Below are 14,653 nucleotides of genomic sequence, written 5' to 3'. Positions count from 1 at the left end.
GGGCGCCAACCTAGTTGTTCAGCTATCCATTTTAAAAATATTTTTCTCAAAGATTTTGTGAACAATTTGTGCGGTAATACGTTGCGCAACTTAATGCAAACTTGAATGGAAACGTGATGCAAACATGCGCAATTTATTTTAAGGAGGATTAATGTTTAGTGTGTTCGGCTGTGACTAACTTCACGTGAAGAGCGCACTGTATGACGTGATTCTGTCGTCTAAAATTTCTCGTTTGTGTTGTCATTGCTCGGAGTACAACAAATAAATCTCAACGAAAACATGTCAGACTGGGATACTGTAACAGTTTTGAAAAAGAGGGCTCCCAAGGCCTCCACAATGAAGAGCGAACAGGCTGTAAATGCCGCTCGACGCCAGGGAGTTCCAATTGATACCCAGCTAAAATGTAGGTATTATTGAATTTTTCCAGAAGGTTCTTGAGTGATAATGTTACGTAGGGGGCGCAGGAGGCAATAAACAACACATGGCTACGAAAAACACGGCGAAACTGGATCGCGAGACTGAGGAACTGAAACATGAGACAATTTCTTTAGATATTGGAAAAATCATCCAACAGGGCAGACAGGCCAAAGGTCTGAGTCAGAAGGACCTGGCCACCAAAATTAATGAGAAACCCCAGATTATAACCGATTATGAGGCTGGCAGAGGTATTCCAAACAATGTCATCATCGGTAAAATTGAGAAGGTGATCGGATTAAAATTGAGAGGTAAAGATCGTGGAAAACCACTTCTTCCCCCTGGGCACAAGAAGTAAGTGCCCTGGGGGATGATTTTTTTATAAATGCTGATAAAACGTCGTGAGGGTCACAATAGTAGGTGTAAAATTTAGAGCCCCTGCATTTATTGTATGGAAACCTTCATAATACAAGTTGTTTCTATTCAAACTTTTATTACATTAATAAATGTTAAATAGAGTTTCATTCATCATTTCAAGTCCAGTTTAAGGTTTTTTTTTTGTGTATGCTTTTTTTTGTGTATTGGGGATGTGTGAGTTTTGCTTTATTAAGATAAGTAAATAAACATTTAATTTTGTAATACCTACTTTATAGATGGGTCAACCAACAAAAAATCGAAGCCATCTCGAATCTAAGATGGGTGGTATCCTAAAAAAAATATATATTATTACTGACTGTACTATTGCATCATGCCATCAACATGCTAATAAAACTAAATGCACTCAATTTTTTCTGGGAAAAAAGATTGTTCCTTTTTCTTGTTTAATGAAGTGTTTTTTTAAGTACTTGATAAAATAAATGAAAATAAAACATGTGGGTTGTTTATTACATACTGAAACCTTTTGTCTGATTCTGAGAGACAAGTCGAGCTTGTGTTTATTGTTGGGTTTGGTCTGAATATGATCGGTGTGCGTGTGTTGAAGAGATTGGTTACTGACCTCGCGTGAAGAAAATTTTATTGAGTAACAATCACTTTTTTATGAAAACGAGTAGACGACTATGTACAAAACACTGTACTTTCCTGACTGAATGTATTTTTTTTCCGTTTTTATTCGATAACGACTGGCAATAACGTTTATGATAGAACTACTCTCAATTAGTGTGTAAGCATGAAAACAAAAATCTATTTTTTAGATGCCTCCATAATATTATATGTTAATGAACTGGTTTTTTTAATTTTTTTTCTTGGGATATTATAGATGTTTTTAGATTTAGAAACATTTCATTTACTGTTTGTTAAATAAAACAGTTTTTGTCGTAACAGACTATTATTAGCTTTCTTTCTATGTGTAGTAAAGCCTTGAAGCATCATCACCTTTGCTTGGCCCCAAATCAGCCCTACATAATGTAATGTTTTCTGTATTCATCTTCCCGCTGTCAGTTTTTACGTCCGCTTCAATAACGATGCATCAACGTTTTACTGTAGTAGATATTCCCACCTAAAGGCATGACAAACATACAAAGTAATCAAAACACACTTGCACTTGGTTCATCCTTTACCAGATATGAAATTATACAATCATATGGAAAGTCACAAATTGTTTTGAAAATTTATTTTATTTAAAAAACTTAATTAAATAAAACATTGCAGTTTTAATCCTTTCTCAGCTGGAAGCTGTCTTCTTGTATTCCATCCTTGGTAATCACATTAATCAAAATGCTGTCACCTGTAAATATATCTCTTTCTGCAGCAGAGATGAATACATCCTTCAAAACAGAAAGTGCTCGTTCCAGAGTCAATTTAGCATCACTCACATTCTGCATATTCTTCAAACCGATTTGATTATCTAACAGAGGTTGCAACAGCGCCCCTGCTGAACCACCAGCCCTGTAAGTGGCTTTCTCGCAATGCCCGATTGGGTCATAGCTGTAAACACATCCCTTTCCTTCATTATCAAGACCAACAAGAATGTTTGAAATGTAATACGGGAAGAATCTCTTGTAGTACAGCATTGTTGACAACATCTGGGCACATGCAGGAGTTGCCATAATTTTATTGTGCTCCTGCTGGTACATCTGCATGCGTGCGTTCAAAATACGCGTCAGTGTTAGAGTGTCACACCAACAACCAGAACACCCAAGAACAGTAGTGTCTGATAGACGGAACAACTTGTTCTGCTCTCTGGTGTAAATAGAAAAGCCGGCGCTCAGACGGGTGTCCGCACCTATTACGACGAAATCGTCCCCGGCGATCGCGACCACACTCCTAAAATGCACAAAGTAAGGGGGTTAACTTTTAATTTTTTTTATATAATTACCCTCCGTTGTCGGCGTATGGGCTGAAATGGTGTTGGGTAGGTGCCGTAGCATAATCTGGATAATGGGGGCGGTTTTGGGGTTGAAGTAAAGCCATTTTATAATTTGTTGAATTGACTTGCACAAATCGTGATTACTTGAAAATGACAACACAAAAATAATCTGTCAAATGTCAAACTGACTCATAAATGAAGTTAGCTGCGGTGAAACTAGAAAAATGTGTATTGTTTTTTCTTTATATTCTAAAACAACTTACGGTTTTCTTTGTTATCAAAAATTATAATACCACGTTTTTATAGGATTGTATTTTCTAATCACAAATAAATTTGTTGGAGGAAATTGATGAGCTACAGTTGGTGGCATTTAAATTTCATAATGGCGGCATTATTCCGCTCTGTGATTGGGGGAGAGGGGTGGAGAGCTCACCGTTCAGGCGCATGAAGATTTATGCGCGTTTATCGTTTACGCCTAGAAGATTCCCGCGGGAAAGTATTCGATTTTTTCATTTAACTCCAAACAGAGTTGATAAAATTGTTAAGTTTTTGCAACATTTCTTTCGCCATGGATCTTCGTCAAAGAAAAATATTTAGTGACCCAAACGAGTTACCTTCTCAAGAGTCAAAAGTAACAAGCACTCCTCGAATGAACAGCCCCGTTTTTTCGCTTTCTCCCAGTATCTCCACTATTGCCAATGAAGAAGTGCCTATGGAAATCGACAGCGAAATTTCAATTAGCAATCAACACGCAATCCATTCAGATAATGCTGATTCGTCATTGGATGAATGTACAAGAACTGTGCATTCCTTCATTTCGCTTTTATTTATCTCCACTTTCTGTTTTAGCAGTTTCCGGAAGTTTCAGGTCATTAAAAAGAATAAAAAATGTTAAATGGACACAATTCTGGAGTTCTCTGAAGCCGAAAAATCGAGATAGTCTCTACTACAAGATAATGACGTCACCTGCTGAAATACATGTACAGATTTGTTACAGTTAAATTTAATTTAAAATGAAAACTCTATTTATAGAACATAACCATCGATTTACTCAACAAATACAGTAAGAACAACAGGGATGCAATTATTTTAATTCTTCAACTTTTCGTGGACTTGTGTGGGTATAAAAAACTGGTCCTTGCTAAAATTTACAATTTTGAGGAACAAAATTTGAAACGAATCGTCGAAATGATGGGATCTGATCTAGTGGAAACGGAACTAAAAGTATCTGCTTGTCTATCCATAATATACTGTCTCTCTCTTTATCTTACTTTTTTAAGAAAACCGGAAAATTTGTATTCATGAAATCGTCGAGATTTGCGAAACTCATAGAATATATCTTGGCAGAATTTTTAAAACACTTGGTGTTTACAAGTTTCAAAACTAAGGTCTTATTCGACGAAATACTCACCGGACATGTGCTCGAATTTGTGAACTGCATGTCCTTCAGTTCTTTGAACTGCATTCGTATTACGGGAGTCATAATTGGTAATGGGAATAAACTTTACGACTTCGTAATTAACATTTAACGTATGCTTTAGCCCTCAAACTATTAACTGCTTTTATTAACTTGTACAATCAATTACAAACAACTTGGAGAAATGAAAGCAATGCTGGCGAAAAAGTGGACGAATGGGAAACAACTATTGAAAGCTTCATTGATTTTCTTTACATCATTTACGATAAGAACTGGTTGGTCTTTGTTTTTATTTCGTTCATCTATCTGATTCTTCTTTGTGCAGTTTGTTAGCCGACAAGAAATGCTACTTCATGAAGGTCATGTGCGCCCAAGAGATGTTCCATTGGATCATTCTTTTTCCCGACATTTTTATTTTTAAACGCCGTTGTTTGGGGCGCTTAATGAAGCTAATTTTGGATCCCGTAAGTCGTGTAACCAACTGAACGAAAAGATTTAGTTTCGCGATTTCAGAATGTGGTCGTACGATGCAACGCTCTTACGACTTGCGAAAAATTAATATGTACGGAATCTGTTCGTGAAGAATTGAAGGAAAGAATTGATTTGTGTCTGAAAGTTGTCTCCACTAGATTACTCGATACGGATTATAGGGTGGCCATCAAGGCCGTATCGATATTTACAGCAGCTCTAGATCAGTAATTGTTATAACTTATTTCTTGACAGTACTTCTTATTTTTTCTTGCTCCAGGTACGCGGAAAATATTTTAAAAGTCCACAAACTCTCCATATTAAACAGAATGTACGAGAAAAACATTTTACTGGCGAAAGCCGCCGGCAAATTCCTCGCGAAATATCTCCACAAACAAACAAAAACCGACGAACAAATTTTAATCTCTCTCACAAAAATTGCCTTTTTGAAAAAAGAGGTGAATATAGATAAATCTGAATTATTGAAATAATTTTTGGTGGATGCGCCGGTTTTTTTTTTTTTTGATAACGAACACTTTTCAGCTGGCAGAGCGGCTTCCGTATTTTATTGAATCTTGCGTAGAATTCATTCCAGAATTAAAAGACTGGAATGCCATTATCAAAGTTCTTTTAACCGATAGACTCGATTTCGACAGTCGAGTACATCTGACTGAAGTTTTCAACGAGTGCGTCAGACACTCCCTGACGGGTAAATGTTCAAAGAGTCGTCAGGTTGCGTCAAAAAGTGAGTTTTCTCGATATCATTTTAGATTTCAAATTTGAGAATTTTACAGATTTGTCACAATCTACCGATGAACACGTCCACCTAGCAAATGCTATCATTCCCACCTTCGAAGATTTAATGATCAAATTTCAAACCAACAAATCTTGCTTAAAGCACCTGATCGAAATCCTGCAATTTATTAATTACGGGTGTTGTCGTTCAGACCACTTGAGTCATGTAAGGTGATGAATTTATATAACAAAACGGAACAAAAAGAAAATTAATTTTAGCACTACACGACTTTGTTCTCTTTGTTAAAAAACTTCTTTGAAGCAACAACTGATAAAGGTTTACTTGAAAATATTATTAACGTATTTTCAGGTTTTTGCGCCCAACAGTATTATAATAGAGCCGCTGTAACGGTGGAAACTATTAAAAATAATATTATTAAAACCCTAATCACAGATCTAAAAGAACTGGTAAGTTAATTAAAATTGTTATAAGACAACTGTCACAAGAAATTTTAGTCACCATCGTCGGAAAGAAGCAAATTGATAAGTATAAGAGAGAAATCGTTGAAAGTATCATTTCTTTTCACAAAATTTGATTTAACAAATGTTTTAAAATGGGAAGATATTTTTGGTGTTTGGGACAACAATTACCTTAAGGTTTTTAAATAATTGTTAAAAGTATCAAAATTTTTGAATTTTGGTTTTACAGGTACTGAAACATCTGATAGTTTGCTGCAAATGGCATTTGGTCTGGAGCTTACGTCATGTTATACGACTTTCAACCAATGGTAATAACGGGTGTACCAACCTTCGACTCTACAATAATTGCAAAGAATTTGTGTACGGCTGTTTAGATATACTGAAACAAGCAGGTGATACCTCTGACTCGTTCTTGGTAATAAAAATCGCAATCCCGATGATTTAATCACTCAAATTTCGAGAAAATTCCAGGTTTTTGAAAACTTATGCGATTTGTACACCACTTTCGAAAAGGAGTTAAAACGGAAACGACAGTTTTCAACTTTTGTTGTCAAAATTGTCGAACCAGATTGCATCGATGTTCTGTTTAATTTTGTCACTCGTCACGTAATAGAAAATAAAACATGTGAGTATACCAAGGGTCGTTATACTTCCTACTGTAAATTTACCAAAACTGTGTGGTGTATAATAAGTTGTGTTTAGGGGAAAATTTAATTGAGGTTAGATAATCGTTGTATTAAATGTCAAAAAACGTCAAATGAGGTCATGTGGAAACGTGAAGCTCGAAATAATTTTATAAATATGTAAGGGCATCACGTAGTTAAAGAATCCAAATGTAATTTGCCATAACTCTCAAATAAGTTTATATGGATTGTAAACAGTAGGATTTATAGGCGCTACATAATTTTATGTCACCAGAAATGCAGAAACTAAGGTAGACTGGTGGACTGTGATTGCGCAGTCAAATTTAGATTAATGTTGCCAACCATACAAAGCCGAAAGTACTACAAGCTTACCTCTGCCAACTTTAATTTTCATCAAGTCATGTACAGGTCGCAAAACATAGCTCGATACTTGAGATGCGCAAATAGAATGAGAAATGCGACTTGCAAGAAAGACCGAAAATCCTTTCACGGCTTCGTTTACAGTGGTTCTCTCCCCACAATTTCACTGCGCATCCATTTCCCAGGTATCAAGCTATGTTTTCCGACCTGTAGTGACCGGATTATTAAAAATATTTTTACTGAAATATCAATTTATGTTGTTTTATAATTCCAGTACACCTGGATCAACGTCAGAAATATCTCACAAAGATTGTGAGCGTGTTGTACGTGGAAGTCCTACCCGTGGAATGTTTTTCTAAAATATTGCAGTACTACCACTCGGTAAAAAAATCACTTTGGAGTCTTTAAAATGATTTACCACTTTTTGTTAGCATTTCCAAGAATACGGAGTGATAATAAATGGCATTTTGAATCAACTAAGTCTGGCTCATCCAGCTTTACCGTTTCTGGTAATGCACACACTCGCAGAAATGTACAAAAAAATGTTGGAAAGGCAGCAGACGATCAATATAATGACCGATGAAGCGAAGCAATTAAAGGTGAAAAGTGAACGTCTTTGAAAACATACGTTTTTATTTTCTTGTAGTCGTTGGCAAAAAGATTTACTTCAGCGAAAGTCATGACATCTAATAATGACATGCTGAAGCTAGTGAATATGACCATATATTTTGCTCTTCGGGAGGAGAAAAACTATCAGTTCCTACACTTTGCAAAATATTTCGCTAAAGCTTTAAATAACTCGGGAAAGGCTGAGGCGTAAGTAAATTCTTTGAGCTAAATCCATGTTAAGATTAATTGTTGCAGACACGAACTTCTTAAAAGTTTGGTCCCAGAGAAGGCTAAAAAGAACGACGTATTTTTATTGTTCGCAGCAAATTTAAAATCTACAAAGTAAGCCTCTTGTGAAAATAGTTTGCCTGGTTGTTTTACTCGTTTTTTGAATTTTTTGACACTAATTTACTTTTTAACAATTTTTTAAGATTAGCTTAGTTATAGGTGTTAAAAAAAGTGTACTGTTACCAAGATTTTTTAATTAATGTAATCACTGGTCTTTTGTGATAAAAATATATAAACTTTATATATTAACAATGTATGTACAATTTGGCGATCCGTCCAACGAAGTCAAGTCAGCAAGAAACAGATGCTCTCGCTTCAGTGTTAAGAATCGACAGTCGTATTAAAAATGGCCGTGTTTGTGAAGTCTTCAGTTCCAGATCATCGTGCAGTACGCCTTACTATTTTAGTCAAAAACAACTAGAAAAAACTACTTTCAATTGCGCCTTGTAAATGCTGCAGCGGATGCGGTGACAGCCAAATCAAGAGAGCGAGCGGTTCCTCGACCGGTCCCTGACTCGATTTCCCCATCCGGAATGACCGATCAGCATCAAGAGGCGCAATTCAAAGTAACCGTTTTCGTGTAATTTCGCTACGTTCCTTTTTGAACTTAGGTTGGAGTGTTGATCAAGTGCGAAATGGTACTATACTAACTAGAATGCTTGATTAAAATATGTTCTTGATTTCGTCGTAAAGTACAAGTACGATGGCGCCACCAGTACCGCGGAGGACGTTGGAGAAGGCGCCCTTGAAGAAGGCGGCGGCGCCTTCCGTCTTGCCGATGGTCACCCAGCAGTGAGCCGTGTTCTTGTAGACAATATCGCTCTTTGCCCTGCCAGACTGCATCATCATACGCCTACGGACGGTATCGAAGGGGTAGGAAATAATACCGGCGACGGTTGTGACACTCTGGAATCGAGAGGGTTTTCAAAAATGTCATCGCGAATGGTAGTCCAGCTCACCTGAGCAATAGCCCACGAGATAAAGATGGGAGTGTTCTTGGGGTCAGGCAAGATACCCTTGGCTGTGTCGTAGAAGCCAAAGAAGGCGGCACGGTAGATGATGATACCTTGGACGGAGACACCGAAGCCGCGGTAGAGACCAACCAGACCGTCAGATTTGTAGATTTTAACTAAACAGTTGCCCAGACCGCTGAATTCGCGCTTATCAGCTCCCTTACCGACATCAGCGGCTAATCTGTAGAAATAATTTTCAGAATAGGTTTATTTATTCGTTTATTTGATCTGGATGGAAATTGTAAGTATTAGAAGCTAAAGGAATGCTAAAGCGAAAGGACGATCCTGTGTTTACAGCGAACTTTGCTGAATTATGTAGTAATGTTTTTCTTTTGTAGAAAGTTAAAAATAGATCTTCTGCACTTTAGTCAAAAATAAAATGTATGTGTTATTTGCAAATGATTTGATTCGTGAATTGCAAGAAAATATGGCAAGTGGCATATTATTACCGTAAGTATAACAAAACTGTTCAGAATTACAACGGACTAAATTTAAAATTAGCACTGAAATAACTGCGCCAAAGTCAACTAAATTTAGATCATTTTTATATATACCATACTCAATACCACTTGGGTAAACCTAGACATTTGATAGATCAGCCTGTGTTATAGTACAGATAAATTAAAAGTCTACGTTCTTTTATCAAAAATAAAATCTTTCCTAATTTTTTCTTGGCAGCATTTTGACGAAATAAAAAAAAATGTTGGAGGTATTTCAAGTAAGACACTCAAAATTTAAAACAAATTTAGACCGTTTTATGTTTTAAATTGTTTCCAAATATTTCACATGTTCTATCACTAGCAAAATTTAACTACACAAGATTTTGAATAATTTTAAATATTTGTAATTCATAGTTATTATAAACATTTCTAACTTAGTTGGCTGTGATTTATATTCGGGATTTGTAAATTTGACATTTGACAGATCACACTTACACTTGTTACTGCAGTTTTCATTGTTTATTGTTTTTTTAAATTTAACTTATTCTAAGTTAGTTAAGGCAGCAAAAGGGTCTTTTTCAAGACCATCCCGTGGAGGACATTAGGTGTTAGTTGTAACTTCTTTTTTATTTTACGCACCAGTTAATCACAACATTTTGGTAAATAGCATAGATTCTTTTTGCATTGAAGGTGGCACATTTTTATGACACTGTGCTGGTAGAAATATTAATAATAATTGTATCAAATCACCAAATAGACATTGAAAAATATATATCGCACATCCAGTTCAATAGTGCCATAAGTACAAATAACTGAAATGTTGGGAAATGGGTTAAATGGTTTGGGGGAGATGAATTTATACTTATAAAATTTGGTTTTATTATGGAATGGTTTGAAAACTAGATCGCAAGGACGTTATGTTGTGGTCTTCCACTAGGTTTTAGTAAATACTCTAAGAAAAATCGCTTAATTGACTTTTGAGACTTGTGGCGATACAACCTTGCACTTATGGCACTATCGAATTGGATGTGCGATACACTATTATCCTTTATCATTATTTATTGCTTTATTAGGTAGTATTGTTAGCGTTTCAACCACTAGGATGATAAAGCAAGTAGCCTGAGCTGGGAAGAAATTTCTATACTGAACGAAACGCATTCTCAGAATCTGATGAATAAATGTCAAAAACTAATAATTGATTGTTGTTCAACAAATACAAAGAATAAGAAGATTATTTAAACGTACCTGGTTCTGGCAAAATCAAGAGGGTATACGAAGCAAAGGGAAGTGGCACCAGCGGCACCACCGGAAGCAAGATTACCAAGGAAATAGCGCCAGAATTGGGTTTTCTTGTCAACACCGCTCAAGAAGATTTGCTTGTACTTGTCTTTGAAGGCGAAATTGAGGGCTTGGGTAGGGAAATAACGGATAACATTGGCCAGGTTACCACGCCAGTATGCCAGAACACCTTGCTCTTTTGGGATACGAACAAAGCAGTCGACCATACCTAAAAAATATTAACAAAAGTAAGTTTACAATCATGTTTATTCAGACAAGAAAAATTAATTACATTTAAAATTTAAAATGATTGATAAAAAGTTTGTTCGTTTGTTCATTCAAAAAAAAAAATTTCATTCCAATTTAATTTAATTCTGTTAACCGTTATTTGCAAGTATTTAAAATATTAAAATCTGGCCTTGGATTTTCATTAATCTGAACTATACTCCCTTACGCAACTGAAAGCACGTGCGCCATTTTACTGGCGCATGATTTCAGTTCTTGGCACTGGTTTCAGTTTTTTGCTCCAATACCTATCAAAGTCCCCAAGGACACAATTTTTTACGTAAAAATTCTGCATTATGCTGTAAGTGAAGCCGTCGAATATGCAACACGTTTTGTCAATTGAAATGTACGTCAATTAAGCGAAATTGAATGGGCACCCAAAAATAACTTTTTTACTCAACAGTGGATGACTTTGAAGCAACCAAAACTGTAAGAATTTTTGGGTCATTCAATTCACGCTTTTGCTCTCTTTCAACATCTTCAGAATTCAGGACGTGCGAAATCTTATTTATAACCAATGGATCCATATTTCGCTTCCAAAAATAAATTTTGTTGAATCCTTAAATTCTCACCGAGTTACATAACGAAACTAGTAAGAGTTTTTCCTGAATGTAGTATATTTAGATGAGTGTCGAATAATTCCGATTGTTACATAAGAAAATTCATTCGTATTTTTGGCTACTTTTGATTTTTTTTTTTGTAGTTTTCAACTTTTGTGTGATTTACCTTTGTAGCGTTGGCTTTCTGAGATCTGTTTGGAGATGTGCTGGACTTGCAGAAGCAGTTTGACACGTTCGATAGGGGCCACACATGTTTTCGAGATGGCAGCGGAAATACCTCCGGCGAGGAAATCCTTCATGAAAGAAACAGGATCGGCGAGAGACATCTTGGTGGTTGTTTGTTTTAACCAAGAACTTGAGGACTTGTGAACGGATCGCGCACTGAACTGCAAGTAACCCAAGGAGTGAAGAACTAACGAAGATGATGATATGCGCCGGTCATGTGTTTTCCCGGGCACTCGAGCCGAAAATAGTGACTGTACGTCATGATGGAGTCCTGTTGAATACGTCAGTTTACGTTAGGTAATGATAACTATTGTAGAAGATTTAACACAATTCCTGTTCTTGTTTTGCCGCAATGAAACGACGTTAAGAAAGACATAATATCAATTGATAAGACGATTTTTAAATTGGTGGATTTTCTCTTTTGGCCTCTGTCATGTCGATAAACCGAAATAGATCAACGGAAAGGTAAAGGACTAAGAGTCAAGTTCATTTTCATTGAACTATACTTTTATAATTCGTGTATTGGCTTGACAGTGCATTTTGCATGAGGCATTATGTCATTGTCACAACAAAAATAGACCATCACACACCACTTGCTTCCTCTATCAAGGTAACACTGCGTTGGTAAATAATGTCTTGTCGTTTTCGCCCTCGGATACTTATTACGGTGGTTTCTTCACCCTTTAAATATTCACGTCGATCTGGAAAAATTAAGAGTTTTTAGTAAGGCGAAAAAAAATAGGAGAGAGTCTTTTTAATGTTAATATGTAGATGGTTGCAGAAAAAGTAACATTTTTTAGACAATTGGGCGATTTTTTGTTGTTTAAATTTTTCAGAATAAAACAGCATGAAACTGAGTCTACAAGTGCAGCTACAACTAAGTAGTTGACTTTACAATACAAATTTTGAAAAAAAAAAATTTTAGACGAAATGGTTTTATGCGCCATTATTGATTTCAAATATTCTACTTCACAACGAAATATAAAGGGAGTTGAGTATATTCTATTGTATTTCATTTCATGAATTTTTAATGGTAGCGATCGGGTATTAGGTAAGTACTATCTGTTAGCTTATAAACCCTCCTTGAGTTTTCAATCGTGTTAGAGTCAGGAAAAGACAGTAGTGCAGCTCGTGTTGAATTTAAGATGTTCAGATCGTTTAGAAGAAACGACGCTTCATAAAATTGTTTTATTCTGAGGTCACGTCAAACACTTCCCTTCTTTTCAAAAATTACGAAAAATAAATAATACTTAATAATAATGTTAATAAATGTGTCTCTTTTGTGAAAGTTTATACTTTGGTATGGACTATAAAATATGAAAAAAACGATTCGAGTTGCGGGATTCAGTAACTTTTCTTGGAATTATTTTTTCTTTAAACGGCATTTTCATAGGAAATATTGTTGGAAATTCAAAAATAAAAACCCCACTATAAATCAAATTCATGTGGTTTTTAAATGGCATGTCTTTTAATATCTCTTCTCGTCCAAAAGTCTAAGGGTGGAATTCACCCCACTTTCGGGGTGAATGTACGTTAGTCTGCAATAATTTTGAGATGGATGTATCCCTAAAAAACGTAAAGACGTAGTTTATGCATGATTAATTATTGTAAATTGTCGTCTGGCTTCCTAACGAAAGCTGTTTACTAGTAGGTACCTATTAACTAAATTGACCAAAAATTGTTAATTAAACGGATATTTGGAACATTCTGTATATTGAAAATTGTATACTCTACAGTCTACATAATCTAGAATCTAGATTATGTATTACGAGGGTCGATTGACAAGTTTCCAGAATGACAGTGAAAAGAAAATACATTTTATTTAAATTATATTTCATCTTTCGACATAATCCCTTCGAATCTCAACATACTTGGTCCAAAGTTTCTCCAGCTTTTCGATTCCCTCTGTTTTTTTCGAGATCCTCAAAATTAGTGTTAATCGCATCGATCACCTCCTTATTCGGCCGATCTCTTTCCAGCAATTTTTTTTTCAATTTTGGGAAGAGATGAAAGTCCAAGGGACCCAAATTAGGCGAACACGGTGATGCGCAAGAAGTTCGAACCTCAATTCCGTTATTTTTTGTTGGCCAACTGCATTTGAATGAACAGCAGGTGCATTATCGTGGTTGAATAACCCTTTTTTCTTGGTCAGTTCTGGGCGTTTTTCCTGAAATGCTGTTTTCAGCTTCTTGTTGTCGTATTGGCCATTAATATTTTTCCGCTTCTAAAGATAATCAACTAGCAAAATTCCTTTGGAATCCCAAAAAACCGATGGCATCACTTTACCGGTTTTTGCTTTCTTTGGAGCCGATTCACCTGGTCCAATCCACTCTTTCGACTGATTTTTTGTTTCGGGTATATAGTGGTAAATCCAGGTCTCATCCATAGTCACAAATCGTTTCTTGAAATCCATTGGATTCCTTTGAAACACTTTCAAACACTCAGCTGGTGTTTGAGCTTGAACGCGTTTTTGCTCCGGACTGAACACAGGCGGCACACATCTTGCAGAAAGCTTTTTTAAATCAAATTGGTTGTGCGAAATATGAAATATCCTCTCGTCGGACATCGTTACGGCTTCAGCAATCTCATGCACGTTTATTTGGCGATCTGCCAAAACCACATCGTGGATTTTATCCACAATTTCAGGTGAGGTCGCCGTTTTTGGCCGTCCTGAACGTGGTTCATCATTTGTGCGGGTAAGGCCAAGGTGGAAAATGAAAGTGATGAATCCCGAAGAACAACATCCAACCTTGATTTGATATCTGTTGCCGTTTTTCCTTCCAAATGAAAAAAATTGATAACAGCTCGAATCTCGTTTTTATCCATAATTGAAAACACACAATATTGTTAGAGTCAAATATTTGTCAAATCCAAATTACTTGGCAGATTCTTTTGAGATTTGCAGTAAATAAACATAAACTGTAGAACAACATAAAAACAATTTAAAAAGGGCGACCCCTTGGAGCTCATTCCGGATCCTTTCCAATCCACCCTCGTATGCCGAACAAACACAACGAGAGCAGCTAACAAGGTCTTAAAAAAATCAGGGTGGTTCCCCTGGTGTCCATATCGCCACCCTAAAAGGAAACGCCCGAACGTTCCTAAATTTACGAGAAAAAAATGGCAAAT

The 14,653-nt window shown here is 36.1% G+C and overlaps 4 protein-coding genes and 1 long non-coding RNA gene across 7 annotated transcripts in view; 3 read left to right on the top strand and 2 right to left on the bottom strand.

The window, feature by feature from the left end:
- The first annotated feature begins 123 nt into the window (after nt 1-123).
- On the top strand, nt 124-933 carry mbf1 (multiprotein bridging factor 1). Its single transcript, XM_069044648.1, has 2 exons — nt 124-403; nt 456-933. The coding sequence occupies exons 1-2, from the start codon at nt 280-282 to the stop codon at nt 770-772; spliced, it is 441 nt and encodes a 146-aa protein (XP_068900749.1). The 5' UTR covers nt 124-279; the 3' UTR covers nt 773-933.
- A 1,078-nt stretch (nt 934-2,011) lies between these two features.
- Prosbeta6 (proteasome beta6 subunit) lies at nt 2,012-2,912 on the bottom strand. Its single transcript, XM_069044615.1, has 2 exons — nt 2,732-2,912; nt 2,012-2,679 (listed from the first exon to the last, which is right to left on the bottom strand). The coding sequence occupies exons 1-2, from the start codon at nt 2,824-2,826 to the stop codon at nt 2,067-2,069; spliced, it is 708 nt and encodes a 235-aa protein (XP_068900716.1). The 5' UTR covers nt 2,827-2,912; the 3' UTR covers nt 2,012-2,066.
- A 99-nt stretch (nt 2,913-3,011) lies between these two features.
- On the top strand, nt 3,012-7,975 carry LOC138128153 (cohesin subunit SA-2-like). Of its 2 annotated transcripts, XM_069044334.1 has the most exons (19): nt 3,012-3,218; nt 3,269-3,513; nt 3,572-3,702; nt 3,755-3,946; nt 4,003-4,210; nt 4,264-4,414; nt 4,465-4,603; nt 4,653-4,834; nt 4,888-5,065; nt 5,151-5,352; nt 5,402-5,568; nt 5,622-5,810; nt 5,859-5,999; nt 6,052-6,237; nt 6,294-6,447; nt 7,101-7,207; nt 7,258-7,425; nt 7,473-7,642; nt 7,691-7,975. In XM_069044334.1, the coding sequence occupies exons 2-19, from the start codon at nt 3,291-3,293 to the stop codon at nt 7,779-7,781; spliced, it is 2,979 nt and encodes a 992-aa protein (XP_068900435.1). In that variant the 5' UTR covers nt 3,012-3,218; nt 3,269-3,290; the 3' UTR covers nt 7,782-7,975. The 2 variants fall into 2 exon arrangements, with proteins under 2 accessions (XP_068900435.1, XP_068900441.1); XM_069044340.1 differs by having other exon boundaries at nt 3,033-3,513; nt 3,575-3,702.
- Nucleotides 7,901-11,712, bottom strand: LOC138128370 (ADP,ATP carrier protein 2). Its single transcript, XM_069044574.1, has 4 exons — nt 11,466-11,712; nt 10,422-10,683; nt 8,683-8,917; nt 7,901-8,629 (listed from the first exon to the last, which is right to left on the bottom strand). The coding sequence occupies exons 1-4, from the start codon at nt 11,623-11,625 to the stop codon at nt 8,387-8,389; spliced, it is 900 nt and encodes a 299-aa protein (XP_068900675.1). The 5' UTR covers nt 11,626-11,712; the 3' UTR covers nt 7,901-8,386.
- Nucleotides 11,682-14,653, top strand: part of LOC138128475 (uncharacterized) — a 54,421-nt gene continuing 51,449 nt past the window's right edge. For both annotated transcript variants that reach the window (XR_011158705.1, XR_011158699.1), the window contains exon 1: nt 11,682-11,821. This is a non-coding gene — a long non-coding RNA (uncharacterized lncRNA). The remainder of the gene's footprint in view (nt 11,822-14,653) is intronic.

This window comes from Tenebrio molitor, chromosome 1 (assembly GCF_963966145.1).
Source record: "Tenebrio molitor chromosome 1, icTenMoli1.1, whole genome shotgun sequence".
NCBI classification, from domain to species: domain Eukaryota; kingdom Metazoa; phylum Arthropoda; class Insecta; order Coleoptera; family Tenebrionidae; genus Tenebrio; species Tenebrio molitor.
This window is presented reverse-complemented; position numbering and strand designations above follow the sequence as displayed.

Bases quoted from the DNA above. Each gene is read 5' to 3' on its own strand.
- LOC138128370 (XM_069044574.1), bottom strand. From the start codon at position 11,625: ATGTCTCTCGCCGATCCTGTTTCTTTCATGAAGGATTTCCTCGCCGGA. The intron at 8,918-10,421 runs GTACGTTTAAAT...TTATTTCTACAG, and splicing joins CTTGATTTTGCCAGAACCAG to ATTAGCCGCTGATGTCGGTA. The intron at 8,630-8,682 runs GTGAGCTGGACT...TCTCGATTCCAG, and splicing joins TCTCGTGGGCTATTGCTCAG to AGTGTCACAACCGTCGCCGG.
- mbf1 (XM_069044648.1), top strand. From the start codon at position 280: ATGTCAGACTGGGATACTGTAACAGTTTTGAAAAAGAGGGCTCCCAAG. The intron at 404-455 runs GTAGGTATTATT...AATGTTACGTAG, and splicing joins AATTGATACCCAGCTAAAAT to GGGGCGCAGGAGGCAATAAA.
- LOC138128153 (XM_069044334.1), top strand. From the start codon at position 3,291: ATGGATCTTCGTCAAAGAAAAATATTTAGTGACCCAAACGAGTTACCT. The intron at 3,947-4,002 runs GTATCTGCTTGT...TACTTTTTTAAG, and splicing joins TAGTGGAAACGGAACTAAAA to AAAACCGGAAAATTTGTATT. The intron at 5,811-5,858 runs GTAAGTTAATTA...AAGAAATTTTAG, and splicing joins TCACAGATCTAAAAGAACTG to TCACCATCGTCGGAAAGAAG.
- Prosbeta6 (XM_069044615.1), bottom strand. From the start codon at position 2,826: ATGGCTTTACTTCAACCCCAAAACCGCCCCCATTATCCAGATTATGCT. The intron at 2,680-2,731 runs GTAATTATATAA...TGTGCATTTTAG, and splicing joins CCATACGCCGACAACGGAGG to GAGTGTGGTCGCGATCGCCG.